This window comes from Diceros bicornis, chromosome 2 (genome assembly GCF_020826845.1).
Source record: "Diceros bicornis minor isolate mBicDic1 chromosome 2, mDicBic1.mat.cur, whole genome shotgun sequence".
Classification (NCBI taxonomy): Eukaryota; Metazoa; Chordata; class Mammalia; order Perissodactyla; family Rhinocerotidae; genus Diceros; species Diceros bicornis.
In genome coordinates this window covers 42,739,716-42,766,542 of record NC_080741.1, presented here as the reverse complement: position 1 = coordinate 42,766,542, position 26,827 = coordinate 42,739,716, and the positions used below count along the sequence as shown (strand labels likewise).

The 26,827-nt window shown below is 45.7% G+C and overlaps 1 protein-coding gene across 3 annotated transcripts in view; it reads right to left on the bottom strand.

The window, feature by feature from the left end:
* Positions 1–26,827, bottom strand: part of MYRIP (myosin VIIA and Rab interacting protein) — a 347,012-nt gene that overhangs the window by 45,507 nt on the left and 274,678 nt on the right. For all 3 annotated transcript variants that reach the window (XM_058555496.1, XM_058555498.1, XM_058555497.1), the window contains exons 9-10: positions 18,568–18,721; positions 10,144–10,781 (exon numbers count right to left, since the gene is read on the bottom strand). In XM_058555496.1, coding sequence (XP_058411479.1) covers positions 10,144–10,781; positions 18,568–18,721 — 792 coding nt within the window. The remainder of the gene's footprint in view (positions 1–10,143; positions 10,782–18,567; positions 18,722–26,827) is intronic.

Sequence of the window (26,827 nt, the reverse complement as noted above, 5' to 3'; positions counted from 1 at the left end):
AGGGAGGTTATGGAAACTTAGCACCTGGATTTCATCTAGAAGGCTTATTTTTAGCATTTATAATTACAGGTCAGTTGTCCTAGTATGGATCCCAGGCTGTTTTCTGAGTTCTTCATCTTATATAATTGATTTAAAAACAAACAAATAAAACCTTAATCTAATTTGGGGCACATCTCCCTCTCCTGGAACCAAAATTCCCTCTGACTGATGGGCTCTGCCCTTCCTTGTTTTTTTTTTCTCTTTATAATCTCCTATCTGACAGAATTAGACCATGCCATTTGTTGAAAGGGGAGCCACTTGTTCCCCAGAATTATGCAATCTCATATAAAATATCTGCAAAATCACTAGTCTGGACTCCTCAGATCAATATTTACATGAGGAACAGGCATTTAAGACACAATTATTTTCATGCTGACTGCAATTGGTCTATCACTTTGTGGAGAATATGTTAGGAATAAAATAGCATTAAGGGTGGGTTCCATCTTTGTTTTTTTCTTTGACTCTGGATAGGAATTGGATGTAGACTAAGTTACATGACCCTTGGATTTTGATGGTGATTCTGAACCTGGACCTCAAATGCCAGCATGAGGGTCTGGATCAGCAGAGAATCTCCAGAACAAACAAGTGATGACGTTCAAGGCAGGGGCTGGGGTAGGGGGACTGAGGTATTCCAGATCCCCTTCTTTTCATTGGTTCCTAATGACTTTCTATCTGTTTTGAGTGAGCTGGGTTCGGGTCCCTGCCATATGGAATAGAGAACTCAACATCTTCTTCATGGAGTTAACATGGTCTGATTGCCACAAATAGGTAAAGCCTTAACTGATAGGTAGCCTGCTATTTAATATCTGCCCCAAAGAAGGGCTACAAGTTAACTATTACAAAACTAAAGTCATCATTTTTGGTGGCTGATCCTTAATATCCAACAGACTCCTGGTAAAAATTCCTACACAGCAGGGCTTTTAAGCCAGCTCCCAAAACTCCCTGACACTGAATGCAAAACTGCGTGCTTGCGTTTATGCACATTTGTCCCCCCTCACTGAGGAGAAGACTTCATATTCATCAGGTTCTCAAAAGGGCCTATGACACACAAATGTTTGAGAAACACTGTTATTCAGCAAATACCTGATTGTTTTCTAGACCTGTTCTCTGCAACCAGTTTATCCTGGAGGGCACACCCCGTGATTATCATGCTCAAGAGGAATCACTTGACAGACACTTGACTAAAATTTTTCTTCTGTTGAGGGGGTATTGGTCACCCCTGCTCTAAACTGTTTCCAGATTATTATTTGTACTTGCTCAGGCTGCTGTGGAGCAGGCAGCAAGGGGCGTGGGGGGAGGACAGCCTTGTCTCAACTAGAGCAGTTCCACTTTCCACCATATAACTGTCTTCTCTTTAATTTTTTGTTTAAGGACGGGTTTCATTTGAAAACCAATGGTGAAGAACTGGGAGGTGGACGCGGGAATTATCACCCTTTGGTCTGTGTACTGGAGGAAGTTCAAATACAATTTGAGTAGATTTATGGGCTTGTTTGGGGATATTCTCTTGGCACACCTCAGAGGTAGGTGGATCTGTCGGTGCCTCAATGTTCACAGGATGGGGGATGTCATATTACCCTCAACATGCATGGTCTTGCAAGCACTTGTCAGAGAGCACCCCCTTGAATTCGGAGCTGCACAACACTCATGAACCAGGGTTTGGGGAGGCAGCCACTCGCTCCTCTTCATATCCCCGAACTTAATCCTGTAGCAACTCAGACCCACAGAGCTCAGTGTATTTTGGCCCCTCAGACCCGACCTGATGTATTGTGTACTGCTGTGATGTATTGGTCCACACTGAGTGACACTGTGAGAAGCAGCCTCCAAAAAGTGCATGTTCACCTGGAGTAGTTTATTGTGGAGGGTGCCATATTCTGCATTCTCTCCACAAGGACCCACAGGATAAATTTCTCTTGGTTTTCAGCTCCAGGAGCAGCATCCTTTAAGGAATGGGTTTATTGTTCTAACGTGGCTTCCATGACTCAGAAAACTGTTCACATCATTCTCTTTCTCTTATCTTCTAGAAAGCTCGGAGCCAAATTTTTGGTATCTCTAGCCCATGATTAGGACCTCATCGCATCCATTGTGTGAACTACCATTACTTCTGGCTTCATTTTATCTTTCCTATCCTGGTTTTCCCTTATATTTTTATTTTATTTTCTCATGTTTATATTTATGTAAACCACTTTAAATTCTTTCTGTGGCAAGGCATAAACACATCAAATAAAGGAATATTTACAGATTATTAGTTATAGAGAATTGGTAGCTTCTCAATGTGGCAAAATTCTAAACACATCTTTTAAGAATAATTAGGACCTAGCATGCTAGACAGAGGGCAAATTTACCCAAGGAAACAAGTTTCACTAATGAGTGCAACTAAAAATGAAACGTCAGAGGAAACTAAAATAGCAGCCTCCTGCAATCCTGAAGTTGCGATCAACAAAAAATTAATTAGTAGATTTCCATTTTCAAATGGTATTTGGCAAACATCTCTCTACAACCTCTCCAAATTTTCCACCAAAATTGTGTGGGAAAATACTGAAAAAGGTGAAAACCTACATACCTAAAAAGTAATGGAAGTCAGCTTGTTGCCAGTAAATGGTTTGGGAAAATTTTCACTAAGTACAAGGCCGATGGAAATGAACTGGAAAAAAGTGCATTTGGAGACCCATCCATTCTCTCCTTCTTCTAAGTACACAGAATAATTGTTGACCCTCCTCCCAATAGTCTCCCAACATCACACCCTGGTCTAGAATGTAAGATAAATGCTCACCATAAAACAAAACGAAACAAACGCCAAACAAAAACACAACATCTGAGCCTTCTAGTGCAGTGGTGGAGCTTTTTAAGCATCCAAAGATAAGCCTTACTCCCAACCCCCTTAATCCTGCCACGTTGTATGGCCACTTAGAAAATGGATCTCCCCCAAGCATCCAGGTGGGTGGACAGAAGAACTAGCCATGGCGCCATGTTGCATCCTAGGAGTTGTGGTCATGAAATGTAAAGCCCTGGGGGCAGAGACTACAAAAACCATGTAGAAATCTACAGTGGTTTGTTGTTTTCCATTCATTCATCCATTCATTCAACATATGCATATTCAGTACTGTGGCTCGGTTCTTAGACATCTGTTAAAGAAACATAGAGCAAGAAAATGAGAATAGGAAAAACCTCCTATCTTAAGCTCGCAGAGGGAAAATGATTGGAGGATGCTAGATATTGGCAAACAACAGGGTGTGGATAGCATTTCCTCATTCAAGAACGACTAACAGAAAAAGTTAGCAAGGAACCTATGGAAAAATACAGCAGAGCAAAGGAAACAAAAGTTAGCATGAAGATGTCATGTAAATTTTACTAACAGCCAGGACACAATGTCTGAGAGCATTTTGTGTTTTCATTAGGGCGTAATAATGCAGAGTGTCAATGAAGAGGCATAGAAAGTCATAAGGGATGAGCACGCAGACTAAAAGACTATAGGATGAGATGAAATGTGGAGAGAACTATGAGACAAAAGATTGCAGAAAGAGTGAAAATACAGCAGCAGGATTAGAACCTGTATTTGAAGACAGTAACAGCAGAATTAATCTTGGGAAAGCATATGAGCGATGTGGAGGACAAATCTGGAAGGTTTCCCAGATGGCTGAGGAAAGATCAAAATGGGAAAGCAATAAGAGATCATAGACCTAGGAGACAGAGAATCAAGATTCAGCACATGAATTACGGGTGGCCTGGAAGAGGGAATAATCAAAAGACAAAAGAAAACACTCGTGAATTGAAAAATACCTGAGTGCACACATACTACGTGCAACAGTGTGGATTGAGTACACACTTACCATTCTGTAAAAATGTGTGCTTTTTAAAGATACAACAGATCAAACAAATGCCTAAGAGAAGAGAAAAATGTTATACATAAAGGAAAAGTTAGGTTGTCTGCAGGCTGCTATTCAACACTAAATGCCAAGAGGGAGTGAAATATTGGCTGCAGAGTGTTGGAGGAAGAGATTCTGACCCACAGATTTCATCCCATCTGTGGCATCAGGGGACTTGGGTTTTGGAGGACAGAAGAACGTGTCCAGCAGTCTATGATAACAGATCACAGAGAGATCCCATATGCAAAGTTACATGTGAGCGGAGATTTGAGGCTGAGGATGAAGTTAGAGAATATGGGAAAGGTCTTCTGCTCTCAGCTGGCTTAACCACTAATCATGGTTGCGAGGTGAAGGGTCCAGCAGGGAGTGAAGTGGTAGAGACACATTGCTGCACCTTCTGGGCAACTTGCCAGACTCTAAAGAAATAGAAAGTAAGAAAACCACGGAAGGATGAAGATAACAGTAAATAAGGGTGCGGAATTAGGGAAATGAAGAGTGGCAGACATGAAGGCAAATGAACATGAGCTTCAGGAGGCAGGACCTGGTCTGTCTTGTTAACGCCCAGAACAATGTACATATGTACATACAGTCTTGTCCTCAATGAACAGAGTATGTGTTCTTTTCAAAAACACATGAAACAGTCACAAAAATTGGCCACATATTAGGTCACAAAGGAAATCTCAACAAATTCCCAATATCAAAATCACATAAGCCATATTCATTGCTCATAATGCTGTAACACTAAAAATTAGTGACAAAAGCAAAACAAAACAAAACAACAAAGCAAAAAGTTACCTACCCTTTTAATTACTTCGTAATTTTGATTAAAATGAGAATCACATTGGAAATGATAATTTACTTAGAAAAGTTTGACAATAGGCGCACTATATATCAAAGCCTGTGGGATGCAAACAAAACTGCATTTTGGGGGAAAATTCATTAGATACACTATATATATATATGAACCAGCTTTTCATTTTATTAATTAATCTCAAGGGTTTTTTGTTTCTGCTTTTATATTAATTAATATCTTCCTTTTACTTTCTTGTTTGCTAGTATATTTTTAATATATATGTATTCTACATATGTTAATATATAAAATATTTCATATATAAAATTTGTCTTTAAAGCTATCCGGGTCTGTCTTTTAGTAGGAGCAGACCTGAATAGCTTTATAGGTGAATTCTTCCAAACTTTCAGAAAATTATTATGTCATATAAAGTGTTCTAGAAAATAGTAAAAAATAGAGAATCTTTGCCAAGTCATTAGTATAACCTGATACCAAAACTGAACAAGATAGCATCAAAATGGAAACTTGCAAATAGAAACCAGTTTTTATAGAAAGGAATCACAATCCAATAAGATTTATGCCACAAATGAAAAGATGATTCAGACTTAAGAAATCTATTAAGGTGATTTACAACATTAACAGATTATAGAAGAAAAAGCATATGATCATCTCAATAGATACCAAGAAGTAGTTGATAAAACTCACATTCCTGACTTTAGTCATTCAGGAAGCTAGGAACAGACAGACCCTTCTTTATTTTGATAATGTCTACTAAACTTAGAGGAGGCATCACACTTAACAGTGAAACACTGGAATCAAGTGACTAAGGACAGCAGCAGGACAGACAGGATGCCAGATGTCACTACCATGTCACAGTGTAGCAGAGATTGTCGCCAGTGCAATAAGACAAGCAAAAGAAATAAGTATAAATACTGGAAAGGGAAAGATAAAAATGTCATTACTTGTAGACAATATGCCTATCTTCCTGGAATAGCTAAGAGAATCACCTGAAAGACTATAAGAATTAATAAGAGAAAATATTAGGGTGCTAAGTTATAAAATATAAACATAAAATCAATAGTGTTCAATACACCAGCAGAATCCAATTAGAACATGTAGTAGATAAAAAAAGATCTCATTCATAATAGGAACAAAATATATAACAAACTTAAAAATTACTTCACAAGAAAAGTATAAGAGCTTTGAAAAAAATCTACAAAACTTTACTGGAAGTAAATAAATAGAGACAAGTATGACACCCTTGGATGGGAAGGCTCAATATTATAAAGATATAAATTATTCCCAAATAGATAAATACATTTGGAGCAATCCAATCAAAATTTTAAAAGATTTTTTTTTTTTTGCAATTTGAAGAGCAGATTTTAAAAAATCATTTATATGAGTAAAGGATTGATAAAAGTCAAGATACTTTAAAAAATATCATTAACAAAAACAACAGTGAAAGGAATACCATCTATCAGATATCAAAATATAAAGTTATTATAATTAAAGTTCTATTTGTACACAAATGGCACTTCTGGGTCAATGGAACAAAATAGAGTGAAAAAAAAAAAACAGTTCTTGGAAATAAAAGAAGGTTAATATATATAAAGGAGGCAGCTGAAGCCAGCAGATACAGGATGAATTATTTAATAATGATTTGGTGACAAATATTTAATTTGAAAAAAATAAGGCTAGATCTTACCTCATATCATCCAGAAAAGTAAAGTACAGATGGACTAAACGGCTAAACTTAAAATACGAAAGTAAAAAATATTAGGAAAAAAATGGAAAAATATTCTTATAACCTTAGGGATTTAAAACCTTCTTAAACACAGTACAAAATAAAAAGACAGAAAATAATTGATAAATTATTATTAACAAAAATAATTGATAAATTATTAGTAACAAAACGTTTTGCATGTAAAATATACTTAAATAAAGTTAAGGCAAAAGTGATAGACAAAGGGAGAATATTTTCAACGTGTAACCATCAAAGAATTAAAATATACAATATAATTAGAAAATAAGACTAATTCCTAAAAATCAATAAGAAAAAGACAAATGGTCCAATAAAATAATAGAAGAAACATATAAATGTATCTTTCACAGAAGAAAAAATGCAAATAGCTTTAAATATAAGAAAAAATGCTCAACCTCAGTAGTAACTATGAAAATGTTAACGAAAAAGAAATATATATTTTTCCTCACATACAGTTGGCAATGGTTTAACAGACTGACAATACTAAGTATTGTTGACAATACGAGAAAACATAGTGCTGTGGCCATGAGTAAATTGCTATGAAGTTTTGGGAGCTTAATTTGGCAGGTATTCATTAAAATTAAAGATCTATATACATCTCAAGTCAGCAATTCTACTTCTTGTATAAAGAGGTTTGCACAATGATATCCTCTGCGGTATTGTTTATAACATCAAACATTGAAAAAGTCTTAAATATTCATCATCATGGGAACTATTGATTGTTAATTCCTGCCCACCATGGACCAATGGTGAACCAAGGGGGTTGGGCGGGATGTTGGGAATAGCCTGCCCCAGCAGGGAAAAGTCTTTTATCACTAACTTTGCTTAGAATTTTCCGTGCATGGTGCAAGGTGATAATAAAAAGATGGATTTTTATTGGACTTATTGTTTTAAAATTCTCTACAGTCAATGCAGCCTTAATGCTTGCACCCTGGACAGATTGCTCCCACTCCCACGCTCCCCCTGGGGACCACAGCAATGCAATCTTTTGCAGGCACTATATGTAGACATGCGCTGACATCTCTATCACTTGCTGTTAAAAGAAAGAGGCAGAATAAGATGCAGAGTAAGATGCTGATTTTGCTAAAACACAGATACATTTATAGAACTATGTTTTTAAATGTACTATACGTATATGAATGCACAAATACAACTGTAGTCATTTTCGGGGAGATGACAGGGATTTAAGGTTGTGGTCAAGGGGGACTATATTTGTATGTTTTAATATTTTTTACATTATGTTCATTTACTTAAATAAAAAGTATGCAAACAGTTAAAAACATACATATATATGCGATGTGTATTTTTTTTTTTTTTTTTTGAGAAGAGAACTGCCATAGTAAACTAAGTAGAAGGGAGGATGCAGAGGACCAAGGTTTTGAAGTCTCCGAAAATGCAACGCCATCGCCACCTAACGGGGAGGAGAGGACACTGCCAGGGAGGCAGAGGCAACACTGGTTCCAGTGCCTTTCTGCTGGTCCCTACCGTCTCGCTGTGGATGCCTTGCAAAGATTAACACCAGAATACAACTTTCAAGCCACCTCAGAATAATTAGGAAGCTTCGGGCACAAAGTTGTGGTGGAGACGTGGCATTTTATACTTGCAAGTGAATCACGTAGACAACCCTCAAGAATATTCCTTGAGGCAAGTCACCCAGAGACTCTGGAAAAGACTCTACTTGAGCTAGATAATAATGATTCACAGTTGAAAAGAACTTTATATTTCTACTCTGTGATCACAACAACCCACGAGGCAGATTTGTAATGATCTTGTTTTACAGAGGAGAAAATGAGAGCTTAGACCTAATAAGGGATATTTTCCAGGCAATACATTAGCAGGCCAGGCATGACTGATGCCAAATTCTGTGACCCGAGGACCTCTGAGTCCACAACTATCTTCAGGGGGCCCCAGGATCAGGGATCTGGCTGTTGCATTCATAGAAGGTCATTGTAGCAGATGCTGGTGATGCCCCAGCCTGTACTCCCTGGACCTACATGAGTTGTCTGCAGCTGTGGGGGACAGTTTCTGGCCCACTCAGAGCTTCCCACTTCAGACCTGGGTCTCCCTCTTCTTGTCCATCTGAGGGACTTCTCAGGCACCATCCATGCAAACCTGGCTGTGTATGGAGTTAATGCCCACGCTAGGTGGGACCACTCTCTACCACTGGGAGATGGAGACTGTGGATAATTGCTCCCTGTCTTCTGGAGGAGAATTCTGAGCTGTGATCCACATGGCTTCTCAGAGGGTCCCTGGTGGGATGGAGCCCCAGGTGCCTACACTGTACGTTAAGTGGCCTTTCTCACTTCCCTGTCTCACTCTTGGGCTTCCTGGGATCTCTTCCCACATAAAGCTACACCCAGATCCTTGACTCAGGACTTACTTTTGGTGGAACCCAAACTAAGAATGCAGTGCATGGTAGCTGGGTATTAGAGGAGATGCAATGGCATTCAGGAAGTGGGTGTGGTTTCTCCAGGAGCCGAAAAAGTCAAGTTGATAGTATTGCGAGCAAGTGATGATGATGTGCCTACAGAAGGCAGAGGCAACGCAACTAGATCTTCCATAAGACTCTCGTTTTCCAATATTGCAATCTACTGCTTATATAAGGTCATTTAATCTTTCCAGGCTACACCTGTCACTTTTGAGTTTAGAAAATATTGTTATGGGAAGGCCAGAGTGTGTTCCACAAAGTTTGGTATTCAGTCCACGGTGATCACAGCACTTCACCAGGAAGAGGCGAGAGAGGGCAAGGGCATAGCGTGATCACAGGCGTAGAGCTGGGAACAAGCAGGCGTAATTAGAGAATATAATATTAATCTGGTTTGAGGTCAAAGAACTACCTGAGATTGTAAGTAAAATGGTATGTGAGTGTGAGTGTGTGTGAGTGTGTGTGTGTGTGTAGAGGTGCATTGTTCTAGGGAGAGTCTGTAGCTTCAATCACATCGTCAAAGAAGTTCATGAATGAAACCGTGTGGGCAGAGCCACCGAGGATTCTGAGAAAGGGTATCATGTGGACTAAAGAATCACAGAATGTTAGTAAAGCGTGCCCTGAATTGTCATATTGAAATAACATTTACTGAGGCCTGGGCTGTGTCTCGGGCAGACCTCAGCACTTTATGAACATCATCTTATCCACTCATCACAACCATTCTTTGAAGTGGGTTCTAATATTAGTTCCATTTTACAGATGAGGAAACTGAGACCTAGAGAGATGCCTTGCCCAAGGTCACACAGTAGGATTTGAACTCAGGCAGACTGACCCTAGACCCCATATTCTTAACCCTAAGCCAGTGGCCCTCAACCTTTAATGCACAGCAGAATCACCAAGAGAGCTTGTCACAACAGAGATGCCTGGGCCCCACCCCCGGAGATTCTGATTCAGCAGGTCTGGGGCAGGGCCTGAGAATCTGCATTTCTAACAAGTTCCCAGGTTGTGCTGATGCTGCTGGTCTGGGGGCCACACTTTGCAAACCCACTTTGAACTCTAAGCTCTCATCTCCAGAGAGGATGACATGGAGCCCCAGAGAGTTGATGAGACCTGACTAGGTCACTCAGCTACTTAGCAGCAAAACCAAGATGAGAATCTGGGTCTGTGCATGCTAAATCCAGGGCTCTCTATGCCACTCCTGCTTGGAGGAGGGCACATCCGACTGAAAAGTGTGTGTGTGCTTGCTCGCACCCAGCTTCATTACCTGATGGGTGTCCAGCTCCGAGGGATGGGCGTTGGGGGAAGATAACTCCTTGCTTGGCTCCTCTGAGCCCAGCCGGGCCCTTCTCCACCTCCTGGCCCGCCGGTCTGCAGTGTGGGGGGCCTCCTCAGGCTCGCTGCTGTCCGAGGTCTCCCTGCTGGCTGTCTGGGGGTTGAAGTTCACGTCTAGCTCTCCCTGTAGGTACATCTTCTCGGCTGCGGGGTTCCTGGGGGTCTTCCTCTGCAACCAGGACAGTCTGGCCCGCTGCCCAGCTTCCCGAGAAGAGCTTGCCGAGGAGGTCTCTGAGTCAGAGCACATGGCCTCAAGGTTGGGGGAGAGCCCAGAGGAGGCGGAGGTGGCTGAGGGGCCTTGGTCTGAGCCTCGGGCCTGCGTGGGCTGGGGCTGGGGGTTCCTGGGCAGGCCCCGGGGCTGCGGGCACAGCGTGCTCAAGGCCTCACTCCAGTCAAAGTCCTCCTCACTGTCGGAGCCCATCTCATCATAGGCAGACGCCACGCTGGAGGCTGCCTCCAGGGCCTGAAACGTGCCACTCTTAGGTCTGGTCAGCAGGCGGGTGGGGGGCAGGGCATCATCCTTCAGGGCCACCCAGTTCCCGTCAGGGCTCTGTAAAACCGGGGCCATGTCTGTGGGCGGGAGGGAGAGAGAAACCAGAGGGGGCTGTTACCACCCAGAGCAAGGTGGGGTTTGTCACCTTGTCACCATTTGTCACCTCCCATGACTGGCTTGTGGGGGTCCTGGGGAGCAGCTGACTCTAGGAAGTCCAGGAGGGCACATCTAATTGGGGGACAGAGTTTAAAGGTCCCCGGAAGTCCCCTGACACCACACAGGGCCACAGAGCTTCACAGATGGAGAGAGAGTCGGAGATCTGGCTCCTATTTAATGTCTACCTGGGTCTGCTGATCACTTCAGTCTCCTCAGAATTGCCCCCTCCTGCCCTAGGCTGGCTTGAGTATAGAAGCAGAGAGGAGAGGGCTGCTGTTGGCAGCCCCAGGTTCTAGCTCTTTGATCTTGGGCCACGGTTTGTCTCTTAGATCCTCATTTCCCCTCATCGGATGGGAGATGACTCTGTCATCTGCCCTGGCCTACCTCACAGGATAACACGTCCTGCCCTTGGCCCTTTTACAGGTCTCACTCACCACAGCCTCGTGAGATGGCATGTGTGAAATAATAAGATACATATGTTTACACACACATACACATACTCGTCTCTGCCTCAGTTTCTTCTAATATTTGGTCTTTGACTAGAGTTCCTGACACAGAGATCCTAAATCCCTTGGAATTTCCTGGGTGATGGGAGTGTCCTTTGTTGTAATGAGGCAACTCTTGGTGGTGGTGGGCTCCAGCAGGTGGGCTGGTCACTAGAAAGACCAAGCCATGATTACAAGATTGGAACTTTCAGCTCTACCTCTATTCTCCACAGAGGGGAGAGGGGCTGGGAAATGACTTAATAACGGATCACTCCTATGTGGTGAAGCCTCCATAAAAATTCCCAAAGTACAGGGTTCAGCGAGCTTCCAGGTTGGTGAACATGTCCACACACTGAGAGAGTGGCTCATTCCAACTCCACGGGGACAGAAGCTTCTGTGCTCTGAACCCTTCTGGATCTTGCCCTATGTACCTCTTCATCTGGCTGTTCATCTGTACCCTTTATCGTATCTTTTATTACATAATAAACCAGTAAAAATAATAAGAGTTTCCCTGAGTTCTGTGAGCTGTTCTAGTAAATTATTGAACCTAAGGTCATGGGAACCCCATTTATAGCTGGTCAAAAGTACAGGGATCAACTGGGGACTTGGAGCTGGCATCTGGAGTCATGTGGGACTGAACCTTTAACTGTGGGCTCTGACATTAACTCCAGCGAGGGAGCGTCAGAACTGAACTGAATTGTAGGACACCAGCTAGTGTCAGAGAATTGGCTGGTATGGGGAAAAACCCACACCTCTGGTCACAGATGTGTTCTATGTGAGTAGTAGAGGAATAACAGAGTTTTTCCTGCTCTGCATGTAAGTTTATTTTCAACTCAAGGCACATGCCTCATTCTGGAAAAGATTTGAGGCAGAAAGAGGTTGGTATTTCCAATTTCATTTTACAGAGGAGGGAACGAAGATGAGCGAAGTTAAGTGACTTGTCAAAGCCGCAGAGCCTGGCCGAGTCAGGATGGGTGCATCTCCACCCGACCCCAGGCAGCTCTTGGTTGTCAACTGTGCCATGGAAGCCCTGGGCCGGTGGTAAGGCACTGTGCAAAGGCAGGCTGGAGCAGGTCTCAGTTTGGGGTCATGGTCTTGACTGGCCTAAACGGGGCTCAGAGCATCTGTGATAACTGGTGGCGGGGTCCCCAAGCATTGATCTGCATGCCAGGGCGGGGGGTGGGGGGGAGGCAGTAAAAGCTGCTTTGTTTTGTTTTTGCTGAAGGCAAACAGGAAGATGTTTTCTGCCCATGTCCCTGGGGAGTGGGAGTAAAATGACATGACATCCTTTAGCTACGGGTACCAGGCCCAGCCCTGCGGCCCCAGGCACAGCAGTTGCCAAAAGAAGCTGTTTTCCTTTATTAGGAACCTTGCAGGGCTTCCTGGGGATGGGTGAGGAGGGCCCCAGGGCTTTGGAGGGGACCATTCCTCAACTTGTGTGTAGACACCAGCAGTGGTAGGACATTGAGGCAGTGTCCTACTAGATGCTACTGCAAACACACAATTTTCTACCAATTAAACTATTACTACTTCATATAATAAAATTAAATTTATCAGTATTTCACGGTGTCCACAGAGCACTGTACTTGCCAGGACTGTTTCAGAACCACAGCCTTAGGGGATTCAGATGCTGGTTGAACGTGTTTTCCACTCAGCGACCCAGCCCACTTCTACTGCCTGGCTGCAGCTCAGGCTGGCAGGACATCGAGTTCCCTTTCTTCCAAGTCAGGAGGTGGGGCTTTAAGCACAGTCCTCCCGGGAGCCTGAGGGGCTGTGTCCTGTCTTCCTCCCACTGCTCCCTCCACCTTCAGTGTCCCTCCCCACTACCTCCACCATCTCCATGTAGTGGAGCCCCAGTGGTCCTCATCTCCTCTGCCCCCCTTTTCCTAGAGTACTTTCTCGTCTTTCTGCCCAGATGTGGCCTCCTCCTTCCCTGAGTCCTCCTAGTGTGACAGTTTGGCTCATTCCACGATCCAACTGTGTTCCGGCTGATCACGCCACAACTGAGCCTTCCTCCCTGATGACAGGCCCCTGTGGCAGGGTCTGGATCTCAGTCATCTCTCTAGCTCACTCTGTCCCAGAGCCACTTGAGCAACAGAAAGAGCAGAGACTGTGAAGTCAGAGGGCCTGGGTGGAAAGCCTGCTCACCCATTTAGCAGCTATGTGAGTCTCGCAGCCTCCGTCCTCTCATTGGTGCGAAGGGCATGGCTAATACCTCCCTGGGTCGCTGTCAGGATTAAATGAGGTGATGCTCATGAAGTGTGTTTCATGTGCCTGCTCAGAGCAGAAGATAAATTCCTAATAGCTCTTTTCCCCGTGCCCAGAACTGAGGCTGCTTTAGTGTGGGCAAAGAACAAGAACTTTGGACTCAGGCAGGTCCGGGGCTGAGCTCCAGTTACATACTGCAATTCCTAGCAGCTGACCTTGGTCAGAGAGCACCTCGCAGCCTGGTTCCTGACCCGCCAATGGGGACGGTGTGACCCTCCCCGGCTGTCGGAGGATTATTATGAGACAACATATGGACAGCATTGGTCATAGTGCCTGCTGCACTGAGGACCCTCGGCTATTGTTATCTGACGTCTGTTGAATTGGATTATACTACTACTATTTAACACCTGACTATGGATCAGCACCTACGTACTCCATATATATGTATGTAGAAAGCAGATACATTTATATCCTATAGTTATTATTCATTACTACAGCAACACTATTTTCATTGACTGTGTAAACATTCAGAGGAGAGGCTAACTAGGGTGTTATCACCATTTACATGTTATGGGCTCTACTCGGCATGGTGGTAACAGTAGGTCTTCTGGGAAAAAAGGGTTCTATTTTGCTGGCATTCTCCCAATGCCATATCCCAAGATCATTAGTCAGAAGGTGTGGAAGGCAGGGACTAGAGGGCCCATCTGCGTTTCTCCAGAAATGCTCAGGCTCTCGCTCAGTGAAGCTATTAATGGCCGCTAAATGACAATATGGATTTCCCCTGTGGCTGACCCTGTGGGTGCCCCTCCCATAACCCTGGCCCTTGCTACTTCACTGCACACCCTCTGGGCTCCCAACTGCCAGCACTTGCAGTTCTTTGCCTGAGGCTTGCTCCGGTTACCAGAGCTGCACTGGCTGTCCCAGGGCAGGCTGGAATCACCGCCTCTTGGGAGCAGACTGGGCGAGCTGTGGATAAGTACCCCTGCTCCCCTGCCTGCTAGGCAGGTGCGTATAGTATTCCATGCGGGCTCTCAGAGTTCCCCAGTGGGGACAAGCTCCAGTCACCCACGGTGGTACCCTGCTTGATAACGAGTCGTTTATTGCCTGCCTTCCCTTCCTTGTCTCATGTCCCCACTCCCCTCTCTGTGCTTCCTGGGCTCACCTCCAAATAAAATACAGTCCTCAGAGCTTCCTATTAGAGTCTGCAAACAGAGACACCCACACGATGCAAAGCAGACTCAGCCCCAGCTGTGGAGTGTGTTCACTCTGAGGGGAGAGGTGTGTCCTATGGGTATTACAATTAGTTGCTAGGTCTGCCCTCTGGACCATCTTCAGAGACTCGACTCACACGCTGCTCCTCAGTGGAGATCCCTGGCATTCTTTCCTTGAGGAGCTGGCTACTCTGTTCTCTGAGCTTTGCCAAAAGGCTTTCATTTTTTAACACAAACTACAGTAGTTTATTTTCTTGGTTGTCTACCCGCCCCCCGCCTGACTGTGAGCTCCTTGAGGGCAGAGCAGCGTCTTCTTCGCTGCTGTACCCCCAGACCCTGGTTCTGCATCCCATCCTGGGTTTGGAAAGACTACTTGTTAATGAACACAGTACCCCCAGGCTGTAGGATCAAGATAGGCTGTTGATGGGGGGCTCTCTGTGAGCCCTACTTTGTGCACCCTCTCCTGGGGCCATGGGAGCAAGCCAGAGAGGGAAGGCCCCTGGTAACGCCACTCTGTGCCTGGCTCCAGGTTGACTGAGTTGTAAATGTGGTCCTGGACCTGCCTCCCACACCTGCTATATGGTGGGCTGGGATTCAGCCCATTGCTGGCTCCTCTCTTTTCCTGCCTTTTATAATCCCACACTGCCATGTTCCTCTGGGGAAGCTAGAAGTTGGCCAACTTTTATCTCAGCAAAAGCACAGATGGCTCTCTAAATACCCAACCCTATGAAAACCCTGGTTGTCAAGCTGCATTGTCGGAACTGCTCAAAGCTGTGCCTGGGCTCTAACAGCACATTCTCTTAGTCCACTGGGAATATCCCTCTGGGACCCTGCTCCCCTCCAACTTCTCCTTTCTCCGAATTCTCACTCTTTCATGATCGAGCAGGCAACAGTCAGTGAGCAACTCAAGAGCGGGGACTGTCCCCTGATCTCTACTCCCCAACACTGAGCACACACTGTGCATACAGCAGACGCTCAATCAAAGTCTATAAAGAGAAAATGTGTTCTGGAGGACATCTGTTAACTGCTGTAAGCCCTGTCAAGATTGAAAGGGGAGTTGCTGTGGTTTACTCAGCCCACAGTGTCCCTAAGACTGACCCCAACTGTGGGCTATCAGGCGCTGGAACCAACCCTTCCTCTAAGGCATAAACAGAACTGCTGAAAATAGCTCAGTGGACATTAACCTTCTGAGATGACTTCCACCTCTGGGCCTCCTCTGTTCTACATTTCTGCTCTGCCGAGACTGAGCAATGCCCTGGGAATAATCTGCTTCCTGCTAAGCACATCAGACATCCTTCACGACCTCTGGGGTTGGCCTGGACATTTTAGCACATTGAAGCTGAGCGTTCCTCAGAAAACCCACCAGTTTTCTACACAAGTGTTTTATACATATTTTTAAAAATCTCTATCCTGACAAATGCATGGATTTTAGAGCAGAGTTTGAAGTCTTTTTGTGCGCGTGATGCTGTTGAACTAAGTTTTACGTTTATATGTATACAACTGATAAATTATACATGGGTGCCTTTTTTTTTTTTTTTACAGAAAATTAGGTAAAAAATCATGTCTTGAAAGTGAAAATCCTTTGTAGATTTATCTAGAATGCTCATAATTCAGTGGAGAACTATTTTGTGAAATGGAATGTCTTTTAGAAGAGCTTATAACATCCTCTAAATTTGTGTTTGTAAGTCTGAATTTTGAAATGCTATTTTGTTGTTGTTGTTTGTTTTTATGGTGGGGAGACACTTGCCATCATGCACGAGCTGAAGAAGCCTGCTACCTGGAGCCATGGTGTTTGGGTTTGAGGACCACATTAGCTGTGGGATGCTGGACAAGTCTCTCACCTTCCCTGTCCCTCAAGGTTCTCATCTGCCACACAAGGCAATGACAGAGCTCAGCAATATTGTTGGAGGAGTAAATAAAGCACTCCCCTCAGATAGACTCTGTACATTGTACAGTGATTTTAAAAGGTCATTATTATTGTTTATTGAAGATCTATTATATGATATTCTTATATGCCTTGTGGAATCTGAAAGTCCCTTCTTTGTGGGAATTTTCAATTCATGGTAAGAGATAGAGAGAAAAAGAAAGAATAAGAATAAATGAACAAATATGGATATGCTGGGCAGCATGGGGAAAGAAAAGCATATCTAGAAAGGAAAACGAACTTAAAAACCAAAACAAAAAGCATACACATAAATAAAGAAAACTTCATGTGCTCACAGAATCTCTGCAGTTTCTACTGATAGGTACTAAGAGGTCAACATAGAAATGATCTCTTTTTGAAAATCTTAAAATCACTGTTAAAAAATATTTAATGATTTTTGATTCTCTGCATTGTGATAGCAATAGAATTTGTTTATATAGCTGTTAGTTAACTCTTCTCCCCTATAGAATAGAAATGATAGCACAATCTTTAAAAATGATTTTTCTAAAATGAATATTTTGCTGTAAATTTGTTGTTGTTCAGGAAAGGAGTCTATATCTGACATATAACATGAGTTTATATAACAATGGTTTCTTCTTGCGAGGACAAATGTGCCTGGCTTCCAGTATACAGCATGTGTATTTAGGTGAAGAGAGAACAGAGCTGTGCTGGGGTGGCCTGAGCATCTTTACTCCCACAGTTATGGGGCCCAAGAGACCACCTGGCCTGAGCACCGGGGGGTTCACGGCTCTTAGCCATCACCCATGTGGTTCCAAGCATCTCACAGTCTTCTGATGTGTGGCTTTGGGAAAGTGACTCAGCTAATTTGAGCCTCTTCGTTGTGAGGGATTATATGACTTGACAGCTTTATAAAGGACTGTGTGTCATAGATGTTGAGGAATCTTCCAGGGAGGCGAGTTCAATTGCCCCATGTAGAGGTAGGAGATTCCAGGAGCATGAGCATGAAGAGGGGACAGCAATGTCACCCTCAGGGGTGACCGGGATGGCCAGCTGCCCATCAAAGACTCGTGCGCTTTGGCTCTTTCATGGCGCAGCCGTGTTGCTGGTTTGCATCTGCCCAGCCAGGACTACGTTTCCCAGGCCCCCTCCAATGAAATGGGGCCACATGACTTGTTCTTGCCCATGGACGGGAGAGTGGTGTGTGTGCCATTTCCCTGCTGAGGTGGTTAGGAAGCAAGTGTGCTGCCTTCTCCGTTCCCTCTTCCTCCATCTGCTGGCAGAATACGAATGACCCAGCGGAAGACTCAGTGGCCCTAGAGGCCCGCCTGCCCTCTAGGCAGGTGGAAGGAGCCTCTGGCTGCTGAAGGCCTCCACAGCCAGGACACTACAGTGCACTGCACTGTTGGGTGATGAGAAAGAGAATTATTGCGTTAAGACACCTAAATGTTTGGTTTGCTTGTTATAGCAGCGAGTGTTACCTTAACTAATGTGTCAGGTTTTAGAAAGGACACTCTTAAAACCAGACCAGTGCTGGGACTCACATCCCTTTGAACATGAAAATGCCCCGCTGGGTTAGAGTAGCACTGCTGGCTGACATGGGACACTTGCTCCTAGTCCACATAGAACCCGCAGCTGAAGTGGGGCTGTGCAGCTGAGTGACTATAACACACTTGCCCAGGAGCCCGCCACCGTCCCACAGGTCTCAGCAGGAAAACAGCCCAAGCGGAAAACACGACCACATTGTATATTGCGTGCTGTGCCAGAGGCCTCGTGACTTGGTGGCTCAGCTGCCCCACAGGGGCACACACCCACTCACACTGACGGGAGGAAGAGCTGAGGGGCCATGCAATGGCCGAGAGGCCTCCGAACAGCACTTTTGAAACCCACAGACCCACCAGACGCCGCTTAAAACAGTTACTTGTCTCGTCCAGCCTGTCCACGCTCCTCCAGCTGGGCAAAGCCCACTCCTCCCTTGGCTGCTGGCTCTGGTCCCTCGGCTGCCTCGACGCAGCCTCCAGCGAAGAGGTCTTCAGGGCATCTTCTCTGGTGAGTGAGAACGCAGACTGGGACCGCTGGGGAAAGAAAAGAGGGGAGGGGGTGAACTCAGAAGGCACAGTCACTGGGATGGATGCCTTCAGCTATTCGGCAGACAGTGGACAGCGTGGAGGAGACATGTTTGATGGTATTGGCTTTTCTTGAGTTGAGGCTTAAAAGCTGCAAATCAGTACATAATGCTATCTAATGGCACACATGGTTCCCTGTTTGTTCCATTCCAAGCTGGCCAGGACCACGGGAAAGCATAAGCGACATAGTGGAATCCGACAGAGCCAGTTCTCATATGGCTCCTTCTTACCCAGCCCTTCTCCCAGCCAAGATCTCTTAGGTCCAATTGTTTGTGATGAAAAATGAAAGCATCTTCCCCTCACAGACCTCCAAACCTGAGAGTTCCAGCGGTGTAAACAGAAAGTTATAGCACAACGTAAGTGCTGCAATAGATATGTCAGCCGAGTATGGGCAGTCCACAAGCCTAGAACTATTGCAACATATTCCTATTTAGTGTCTGAATTAAAGAAAGGAAAATTAACTCCAGCCCAAGGAGAAGTGGTAAAAATGGGGTTTCAAATGACTGACAGGAAATATGTTTGAATTGTGTCACACACATATGTTACAAATATCATCTATAGAGAATTTGAAGCTCAAATGTTATATAGAAAGAATTTCATCATAGGAGACTAATCTTTTCCTTTGTCATTCAATGAAGGAATTATCTTTTATTGGTGATTTATTTTATTCTTTTTATATTGATAGGCTGAGGAGGGAAAGGGCAAAGCCTCTGAAAGCATCTGTGACCACAACATGAAACAAAGGACGGATCTCTCAGGCCCCTGAGCAGTCTGTCACCACCTGCTAGCCGTCCTCAACACCAACAGCCCCACTGCCTTCTCTCCCAGGGAGAAACGGGCTCATCCTGGTAATCTGCTTCCTCTCCCACCACAGGTGCAAAGAACAGGAGACAGAAGGAGAGCATCTTCGGAGAGCTGTGAGCAGGTGGTTGGAGCTGAACTGAGGAGTCAGCTGTACCGGGCTCCAATACCACCTCTGCAATAACACCTTGGCCAAGCGACTTCATTTCTTGAGAGATGTGGAAACTTAATCTTGCCCTGCACACACTAAATGCATAATACATGGGATTTTAAAAAAGGTGTTTGTGAATACCAACAAAAAATAGCAAACACCAGCACCAGGATATTTGGGTGACAACACTGAGCTTCATAACTGGAGTTTGGGGAGAGGACAATGCACCCCATAGCCTTACGCCAAAGGATGGTTAACTAGTCTGAGAAAAGACACGATGATAGCTGAGGATCAAGGTCCAGCCTCCTCATCATCAGAGGCCAGGCCAGGGCCCAGGAGCCCTCAAATATAGGGCATCTGGTACACTTTGTTGGAGAGGGTAGTGCAGGCCAGTTCCAGGTCAGAAAGAGTCGTAGAAATCCTCTTCTACTTCCCCCCACAAGACCCTGAGGCCAATCTAGGAGGAAGATGGGTTTACAGAACAAACATGGAACCCTCTAAGCTGTGTACCCAGGGTCACAACCTACCTCCCATCCCTGTGAATAAAGAAGAGAGCATGATGGGCCTCCAGACTGCCTTTCAATGTAGCGGTCACAGGGTAACACAGCTCAGAGGCCGATGAGCTCTCCTCATCTTATCAATTCTATAAGATTCTGTGTGCTTTCAGTTCATGCATGCCACGGTCTGTGGGAACCCCCTCCCCCAAGCTGGGCTGGAGTCTTGGGCTTCCTTTATGCTTGTGCTATACTACACTTCTCTGCAAACATCGAATTTTGCCTGGTGTCCTCACTAGACTGCGAGCCACTGAGGGCAGCTAACGGCCTGTTAATGGTGACATCCCAAGCCCCTGGCACAGTCACTGGTATAGAACCAGAGATCAATGAATGTTTGCTGTGGAGTGAATGTAATTTGAGGTGGGCTACAGGGTGGGTAGGGTTTCAGGATGGGCTTTCAGAAGTGCCCGATTATTATTATCATTATTATTTTTACTAACTTCTTGGGAAAAAATGGGAGCAAGAGAAAGAAATACGAAGAATCTCACTGTCAATCTCACTTACATCATGGAGGCCAAGGTCTTACTTGGGGAAGAGCCAGACTAACACACACACGTCAAGTGGCTTTCAGCCTGGTGACACTTCCGTCATTCCGAGGGCAGAGGAAGCACTGATCCTGTCCTAGGGTCCTAAACAGCTTTGATGCTCGACAACAACCACGGTTTTCTCAGGTTGGGTGTTCGGGGAGCCATCTATGATTTTGTTAAATCCTTGACAGATGACGCACGGCTCTCAGAGAGGACAGAGAGCAAGGCTGATGGTCACCTGGCAAGTGAAGTCAGTAAAACTGAAGGAAAAAAAATCCTTCTATGGTAAACCCCCGCAGACATTCCTCCCACCCTGGACTGGCAAGAAGGTGCCCCTTCTGTGAGATCAGAGGATCTTCCCGTACCCTGTTACAGCCATACCCCAACTTGTTGACTCTTCCACAGACGGTGAGCCCCTCGAAGGCAGGGATGGTCTTTGGGTGTGATCCTCGTGGCATGTTTGTTACTGAATTTATAGGATGTAAGACACAGGTCTGGGAGCTGACAGCCTACCGCCAGGTGCAGTATTACTGCAGCCTCCCATGAGCCATGTCTATACCCTCGCCTTCCTGTTTATATCCCCAAGCTTCTCATGTAGATCACTGAATATATGTTTTAAAAAGGGGAAAAATAACATTTAATATTTTATTTTGCAGTGGCTCAAACAGTATTTTATGGCGTATGTGTGTCTGTAGGAGATGGCTGGGGTCCATTTTTATGGGACAAAAATGCTCCCTTCACCTAAAAAAGCCAAGAACAACAAACGAAAAGTCCCTCTCTGGTCCCAACAGGGAAGACAGAATCTGTGTTTTTCATGAGAGAGTTGGGGGTGCCAGGATTTTATAATCTAGTTCAGGCAAGCCATTGTTTCACACTAGAAGAAAACTACCCTGACAATCACTAAAAGCTCCAAAAAGCTGTCTCCCACAGGTCTCAGGATGCTGCTGGCCCAGGTCTCCGGCCAGGGCAGAAAAGCCCTAGTTCTGACAACCAGACCTCGTTTTGCTAAAAATTCATTGCAATGAACATATTGCCCAGCAGATGGCGCCACAACAATGCTTTTACTTGCCAGTTAGTTCAACCTCAGTGGCTCCCGGGAAGTGATTGGATTACTTGAGTAATTTATCTGCTCATTAGCCTGGCTGGACCTTCTGTACCCACCTGTCTTTCCCACCCACAGCCTCTGCTTTCCTTTCCCTCCTCTTACCCACCCGAAGGTCCATGGAAGCAGGGCTGGTGACATCAGGAAGGGCTGGCTTGAGTAACAGTGTCTGCACATCTCCTCAGAGGGGCTGGGAATGGTTGGTGGAGTCCATGGGTCCAGGAATGTTAGCATGCGAGCAAAGCCTCACAAACACAGACTTGAGCATTTCAGCTTTGAAGCACGCCCTGCCTCTTAACTCTTCAGGCACTAACTAACGGGTGGTGTGTTAGGTTGTGGGTCAATGCCAGCTCCTCCCCTTCTATGTGGGATCCTGGGGGGAACTTCAACTGTTCTCAGCCTTAGTTTCCTCAAGTAAAGGGATCAGTGTCACGCCTGGCACATAGAAAGCACTTGATAAATATTAGCCAAATAAGAGCATTTATTAAGCTCTACAACTGAGCCAGAGCAACATATCCATTCTCTCATTCAATCTGATTGGATACACATGAGTAAACTGAGGCAGGGCTGAATAACTTGCTCAAGGCACACGAGTGGTAGGGGGCAGAGGCAGGGTTTGAGCTCGGGTCTATCTGGCTGCAAGTTGATGCTCGTCTGTGCCCTCTCAGTGCTGAGCCCGAGCCTTTGCTGAAAGCCTGGGAACAATGCATTCCTGGCGAACATGCTCCAACCCAGCAGGACTTTCCATCAGAACCAGCTGGCTCTGAAGCTCTGGGCGAAACACACAGTGTGAGCATCAGTTACCTTTGTTATCCCTTCCTTTGCAGTCACTGCCTCTCACAAGCAGCAGCATCGTGTTCTACCTATACCTCCTAGAATGGTATACTGTTGCTATGATTAACATCATCGCCAACAGAGCAGGCTTCCCGAGGCAGTGGTCACGGCTTCAAAATAGTGTTTGTTTTCAAGGAGCCCATAACACAAAACGGGGAGAAAATATTTTAGTTTGAAGAGTTTGGGGGCAAAGGGATCCATAACAGTGGTCATGCAAATCAACAACTGAGATATAGCTATGCTTTGTAGGGTCAGGCATAATCATTAAATTCAATCCAATAATTATAACAACAATAAAAAATAGGTCTACACTATAGTCAGTCAAAGGAGAGAGCGAATGGGAGGGAGGAAATGACAGAGACACAAAGAGAAAAGGCTGAGGGAAACAGAAAGGGATAGAGAAGAGACCGAGAGAGAGTCAGACAGAGATGCATCTTAGTCATTGGGCACATGGTGAGTGCCTGGCCCCTGCTGTCATTATTATTATCAATAGGATCACCATATTATTACGGAGACGCCTTTTTTATATACATGCGCCCAGAGAGACAGGCATTAAATGGATTATAACCCCTGCACTAGTGCCTTTTAGGATATTGCATCTTAAGGCTTTGAAAGTGGGATTGCACTGACCCGCCTGCTGGCGGAGAACCACACAAAAAAGGAGGAAATTAAAAAGAGAACAATCACGCTGAACTTTCTTTCAAGAGAACAGATGAGACGTTCTGTCTGAATGGGGGTGGATTAAGTTTGGGTTTTGCAGTTAAGCCCAAGCAGTGAGGCCTGCAGCCTCTGGGATTCTGCACAGTTATTCCCTAGCCAGAGGAGTCCAGGTCATTGGAGAGCTGAGGAAAAAGGAGGGAGTGCTGCCAGGAGGCTGCAGGTTTAGGGCCCTCCGGGGTCTGCAGGTCAGGGAGCGCTCCTCAAGACAGCATCAAGAGCTGCAGCCTATTGGCATCACCTGGGGAGACTGTGGTCAGTATACAGATGCCCAGGCTCCACTCCAGACCCAGGGAGTCAGAACCCCTGGAGTGGGGCTCGGGCAGGTGATGCAGATGGGCATCCAGGGCAAGAACAACGGATGGAAAGGCGGAAAGCCATGTTCCGTGAAGTCCCCAAGAACTGAGCCTTGGCCTGCTGCTTCGTGTCCAGGCTCTGGCCAGTGTCTAGGTGCATTTCTGCATTTAGGCCCTCTGTTTAGCACTTCTTCATCTAACCCCCTAGACCAGTGCTGTGTAGTAAACCATCCTGGGAGGATGGAAATATTCTATATCTGCACTGTCCAATATGGTAGCCACCAGCCACTGGTGCTATTGAGCGCTTGAAATGTGGCCAGTGTGACCGAAGAACTGGGTTTTTAATTTTACTTAACTTTAATTTAAGTTTAAATAGTCACTTGTGTCTTGTGGCCACCCTATTGGACAGCGCAGCCCTAGAACCTCTGAGCTGAAAGGGACCTTAGTGATCACTGAGTCCACAGATCTCACATTATGGAGGAAGAAGCTAAATCAAGGACTTTGGAGCAGGAAAAAGGTATTCAACTCCCAGTCCCACCAATCACCGGATGTGGGACCTTAGGTAACTTACGTTCAAGCTTTAGCCTCAGTTCCTCATCTGTAAAATGGGTCCAATAATATCTGCATCCCCATCTCGTGGTGGGGAGTAAAAGAAATAACATGTGATGGGCAAACATAGTGTCTGCACCTTAACCAACAGCTGTTCTTGTGTCCTCCCCACATGGGCCGCATCAGCAGTGAGTCCTGTGGTCATCATGCTGCACAACCCAGGGGGCGCCACTCACATTGTATTCTAGATGAACGGGGCACTGGGGTTGTGCAAGATGGTGGCCTTGGCCGGGGTCAGACCCTCTCAGTTCCTAACACTTGGATGTGGTCCCAGCACAGGCTCTTTCATCACAAGAGACTAGGGGCAGGTGCTGGGAGAAAGCATCGGCTTAGCCCACATGGGTGGGCAGTGTGGAAGCTGACCCCTGTCAACTGGATGTGCCACCTCTCGAGGGCCCCAGGCTGGACCTGCTATGGTGCTGGTTAGAGGGGAAGGGCCAGGGGTCCTGGCCAAGGGAAGTCAGGCCAGTGTCTGTCCCAGGTCAAGACTCACGTGGTGACATCACATGGCAGTCTGAAGGCAAGAGAGGAGGGCAACAGGACAAGGACGAACGGAGGAAGGAATGAAGCGTGGTGGGAAAGAGGTCGGGGCAAGGAGGGTCCCATCATTTCCAGTAAGCCTTCTCGGGGGTCTGTGGCTTCTCTTCCTGGCCTGGTCAGTGTGGGGGCTGAAGGTCACCTCCATTCATCCTGTAAGTCTGTTTACATGGGTGGTTGGAGCCAACCGAGGACAGGGTTCAGAAGGTGGAGGTGTGCTGGCTTCCTTGCCCCCAGAACAGCTAGAACTTGGTGTAAGCCTTTCTAAACAGCCAACTAATCGGGACTCAATAGATTCTTACTGCTGAGGGCTGGGTAAGGCACAAGCTCTCCTTCCAGATAATGTTTTTAAAAGCTTTAATCAAAGTGCTTGTCTTTAAACCAAACCAAGAGACACGGACCTGAAACTGCAGGATGCCCAACACACGCCCAATGCTGAGCTGGCTCAAAGACAGAACACATGTGACCACTGACAACTGGGGGCTAATAATATTGGCTGCACAAAGGGGCAAACTGTGCCAGAGACCTAGCTGGATGCTGGATTTCTCCTTATTCCCAGATTCAGTCTGCTTTGTTTGGGGCAGCTCCCATGCGTACAAGTGTGGATGGAGAAAGACAAAGCATTCATGTCTTCCTGACTGATATTGTTGACAAAAATATGCTGTTTACATACTGCAAATCATGGCATGGGGAGAACTCACAGGGAAAGGACAGAAGGGGACCTTCTTGAACAAATGTCCAAATTAAGGATGAAGGTTGTAGTAATAGGAGCTAGCCAACGGTCTTGTCCCTTTTGTAAGGTGTCATATCCCTTGCCAGGCCATATGATCTGGGTGGTTAAAGTGTTTTGCCGGGAGGAGAGCTTACCCAAGGGGGTGTATCAATGTCCTTTATGGAGGTTTTTCCAACTTACACCCTCAAGGTTCTCTCCCACCCCCTCCCACAAAGGTGGACTCATGCCCTGGGAAGGTGGACATAGCTTGCAAAAGGATTGTATACCAGAGATTCAAAAGAGGCTTTAGAATCAGAGATGGACTTCCATTAGGCCTTATTCTATGTCAAAGTCTAAAAACAAATCATATTCTGCTATTTGCCCCAGGAAAAAAAAGTAGGAAATGCGTCAGCTCTGTCTACGTTGGTGTCGAAGCAACAGCGACGATTCTGCTGTGCAGGAGGCAGTGTTTGGCAAGACAGATTTCCTGACGAGAACATAAAACCCTGAGAGGTATTTGTTTTAGCAAACCAAATGGGAATCCTGTGCGACTCTGCCTTGTGCCTCTAACTGTCTCCTTCATGACAAGAGCCACCAGCTGTTCCTGGGTCCCAGGAGGACTGGATTCTTTCCCGTGAGCTGAGGGCTGAGTGCGAGGTCCCCTTGGGAAGCGTCACTGCCATTTATTTTAAGCTGCTCTCGGCCAGTGCTCAGCTGAGGAGTGTGGATAAAGCACCTTGGCCATCCTGCTGTGGAAAGGGGACACTGCTGCCCTAATGGCTGCTGTGTCATTCTGACTCGTGGTGCCGGAGCCCACTGTCCCACATCTCTAATGACGGACAGCGTCTCTGGTCTCTGTGAGGTGGCAGAAATACCATTCCAGCGTTAGCCGTAGGCATGACAAGGAGCCCTGATGAACATCTGGTGGGAAAGCAGGCTTTTCACATCCAGGGTTTCCCAGCGAAACAGGAGACAGCAGAGTGTAGGAAATGCTCAGAGCCAGGAGACGTGGGTTCTAGTCCTGGCCCACCACTTAGTGTTCCAGTGGCTCAGGCTAGCCGGGCCTCAGTTTACTCCTCTGTAAAATGGGATAATGCGGGGTGCTCTCACAGGATCTAAGGAAATCACAGTGTATGAACACCCTGTGCACATAATGTTCATACAAAGGAAAGGTAGTGGTCATGTGTATTCCTACAGATGTTCGCCAGTCCCTCT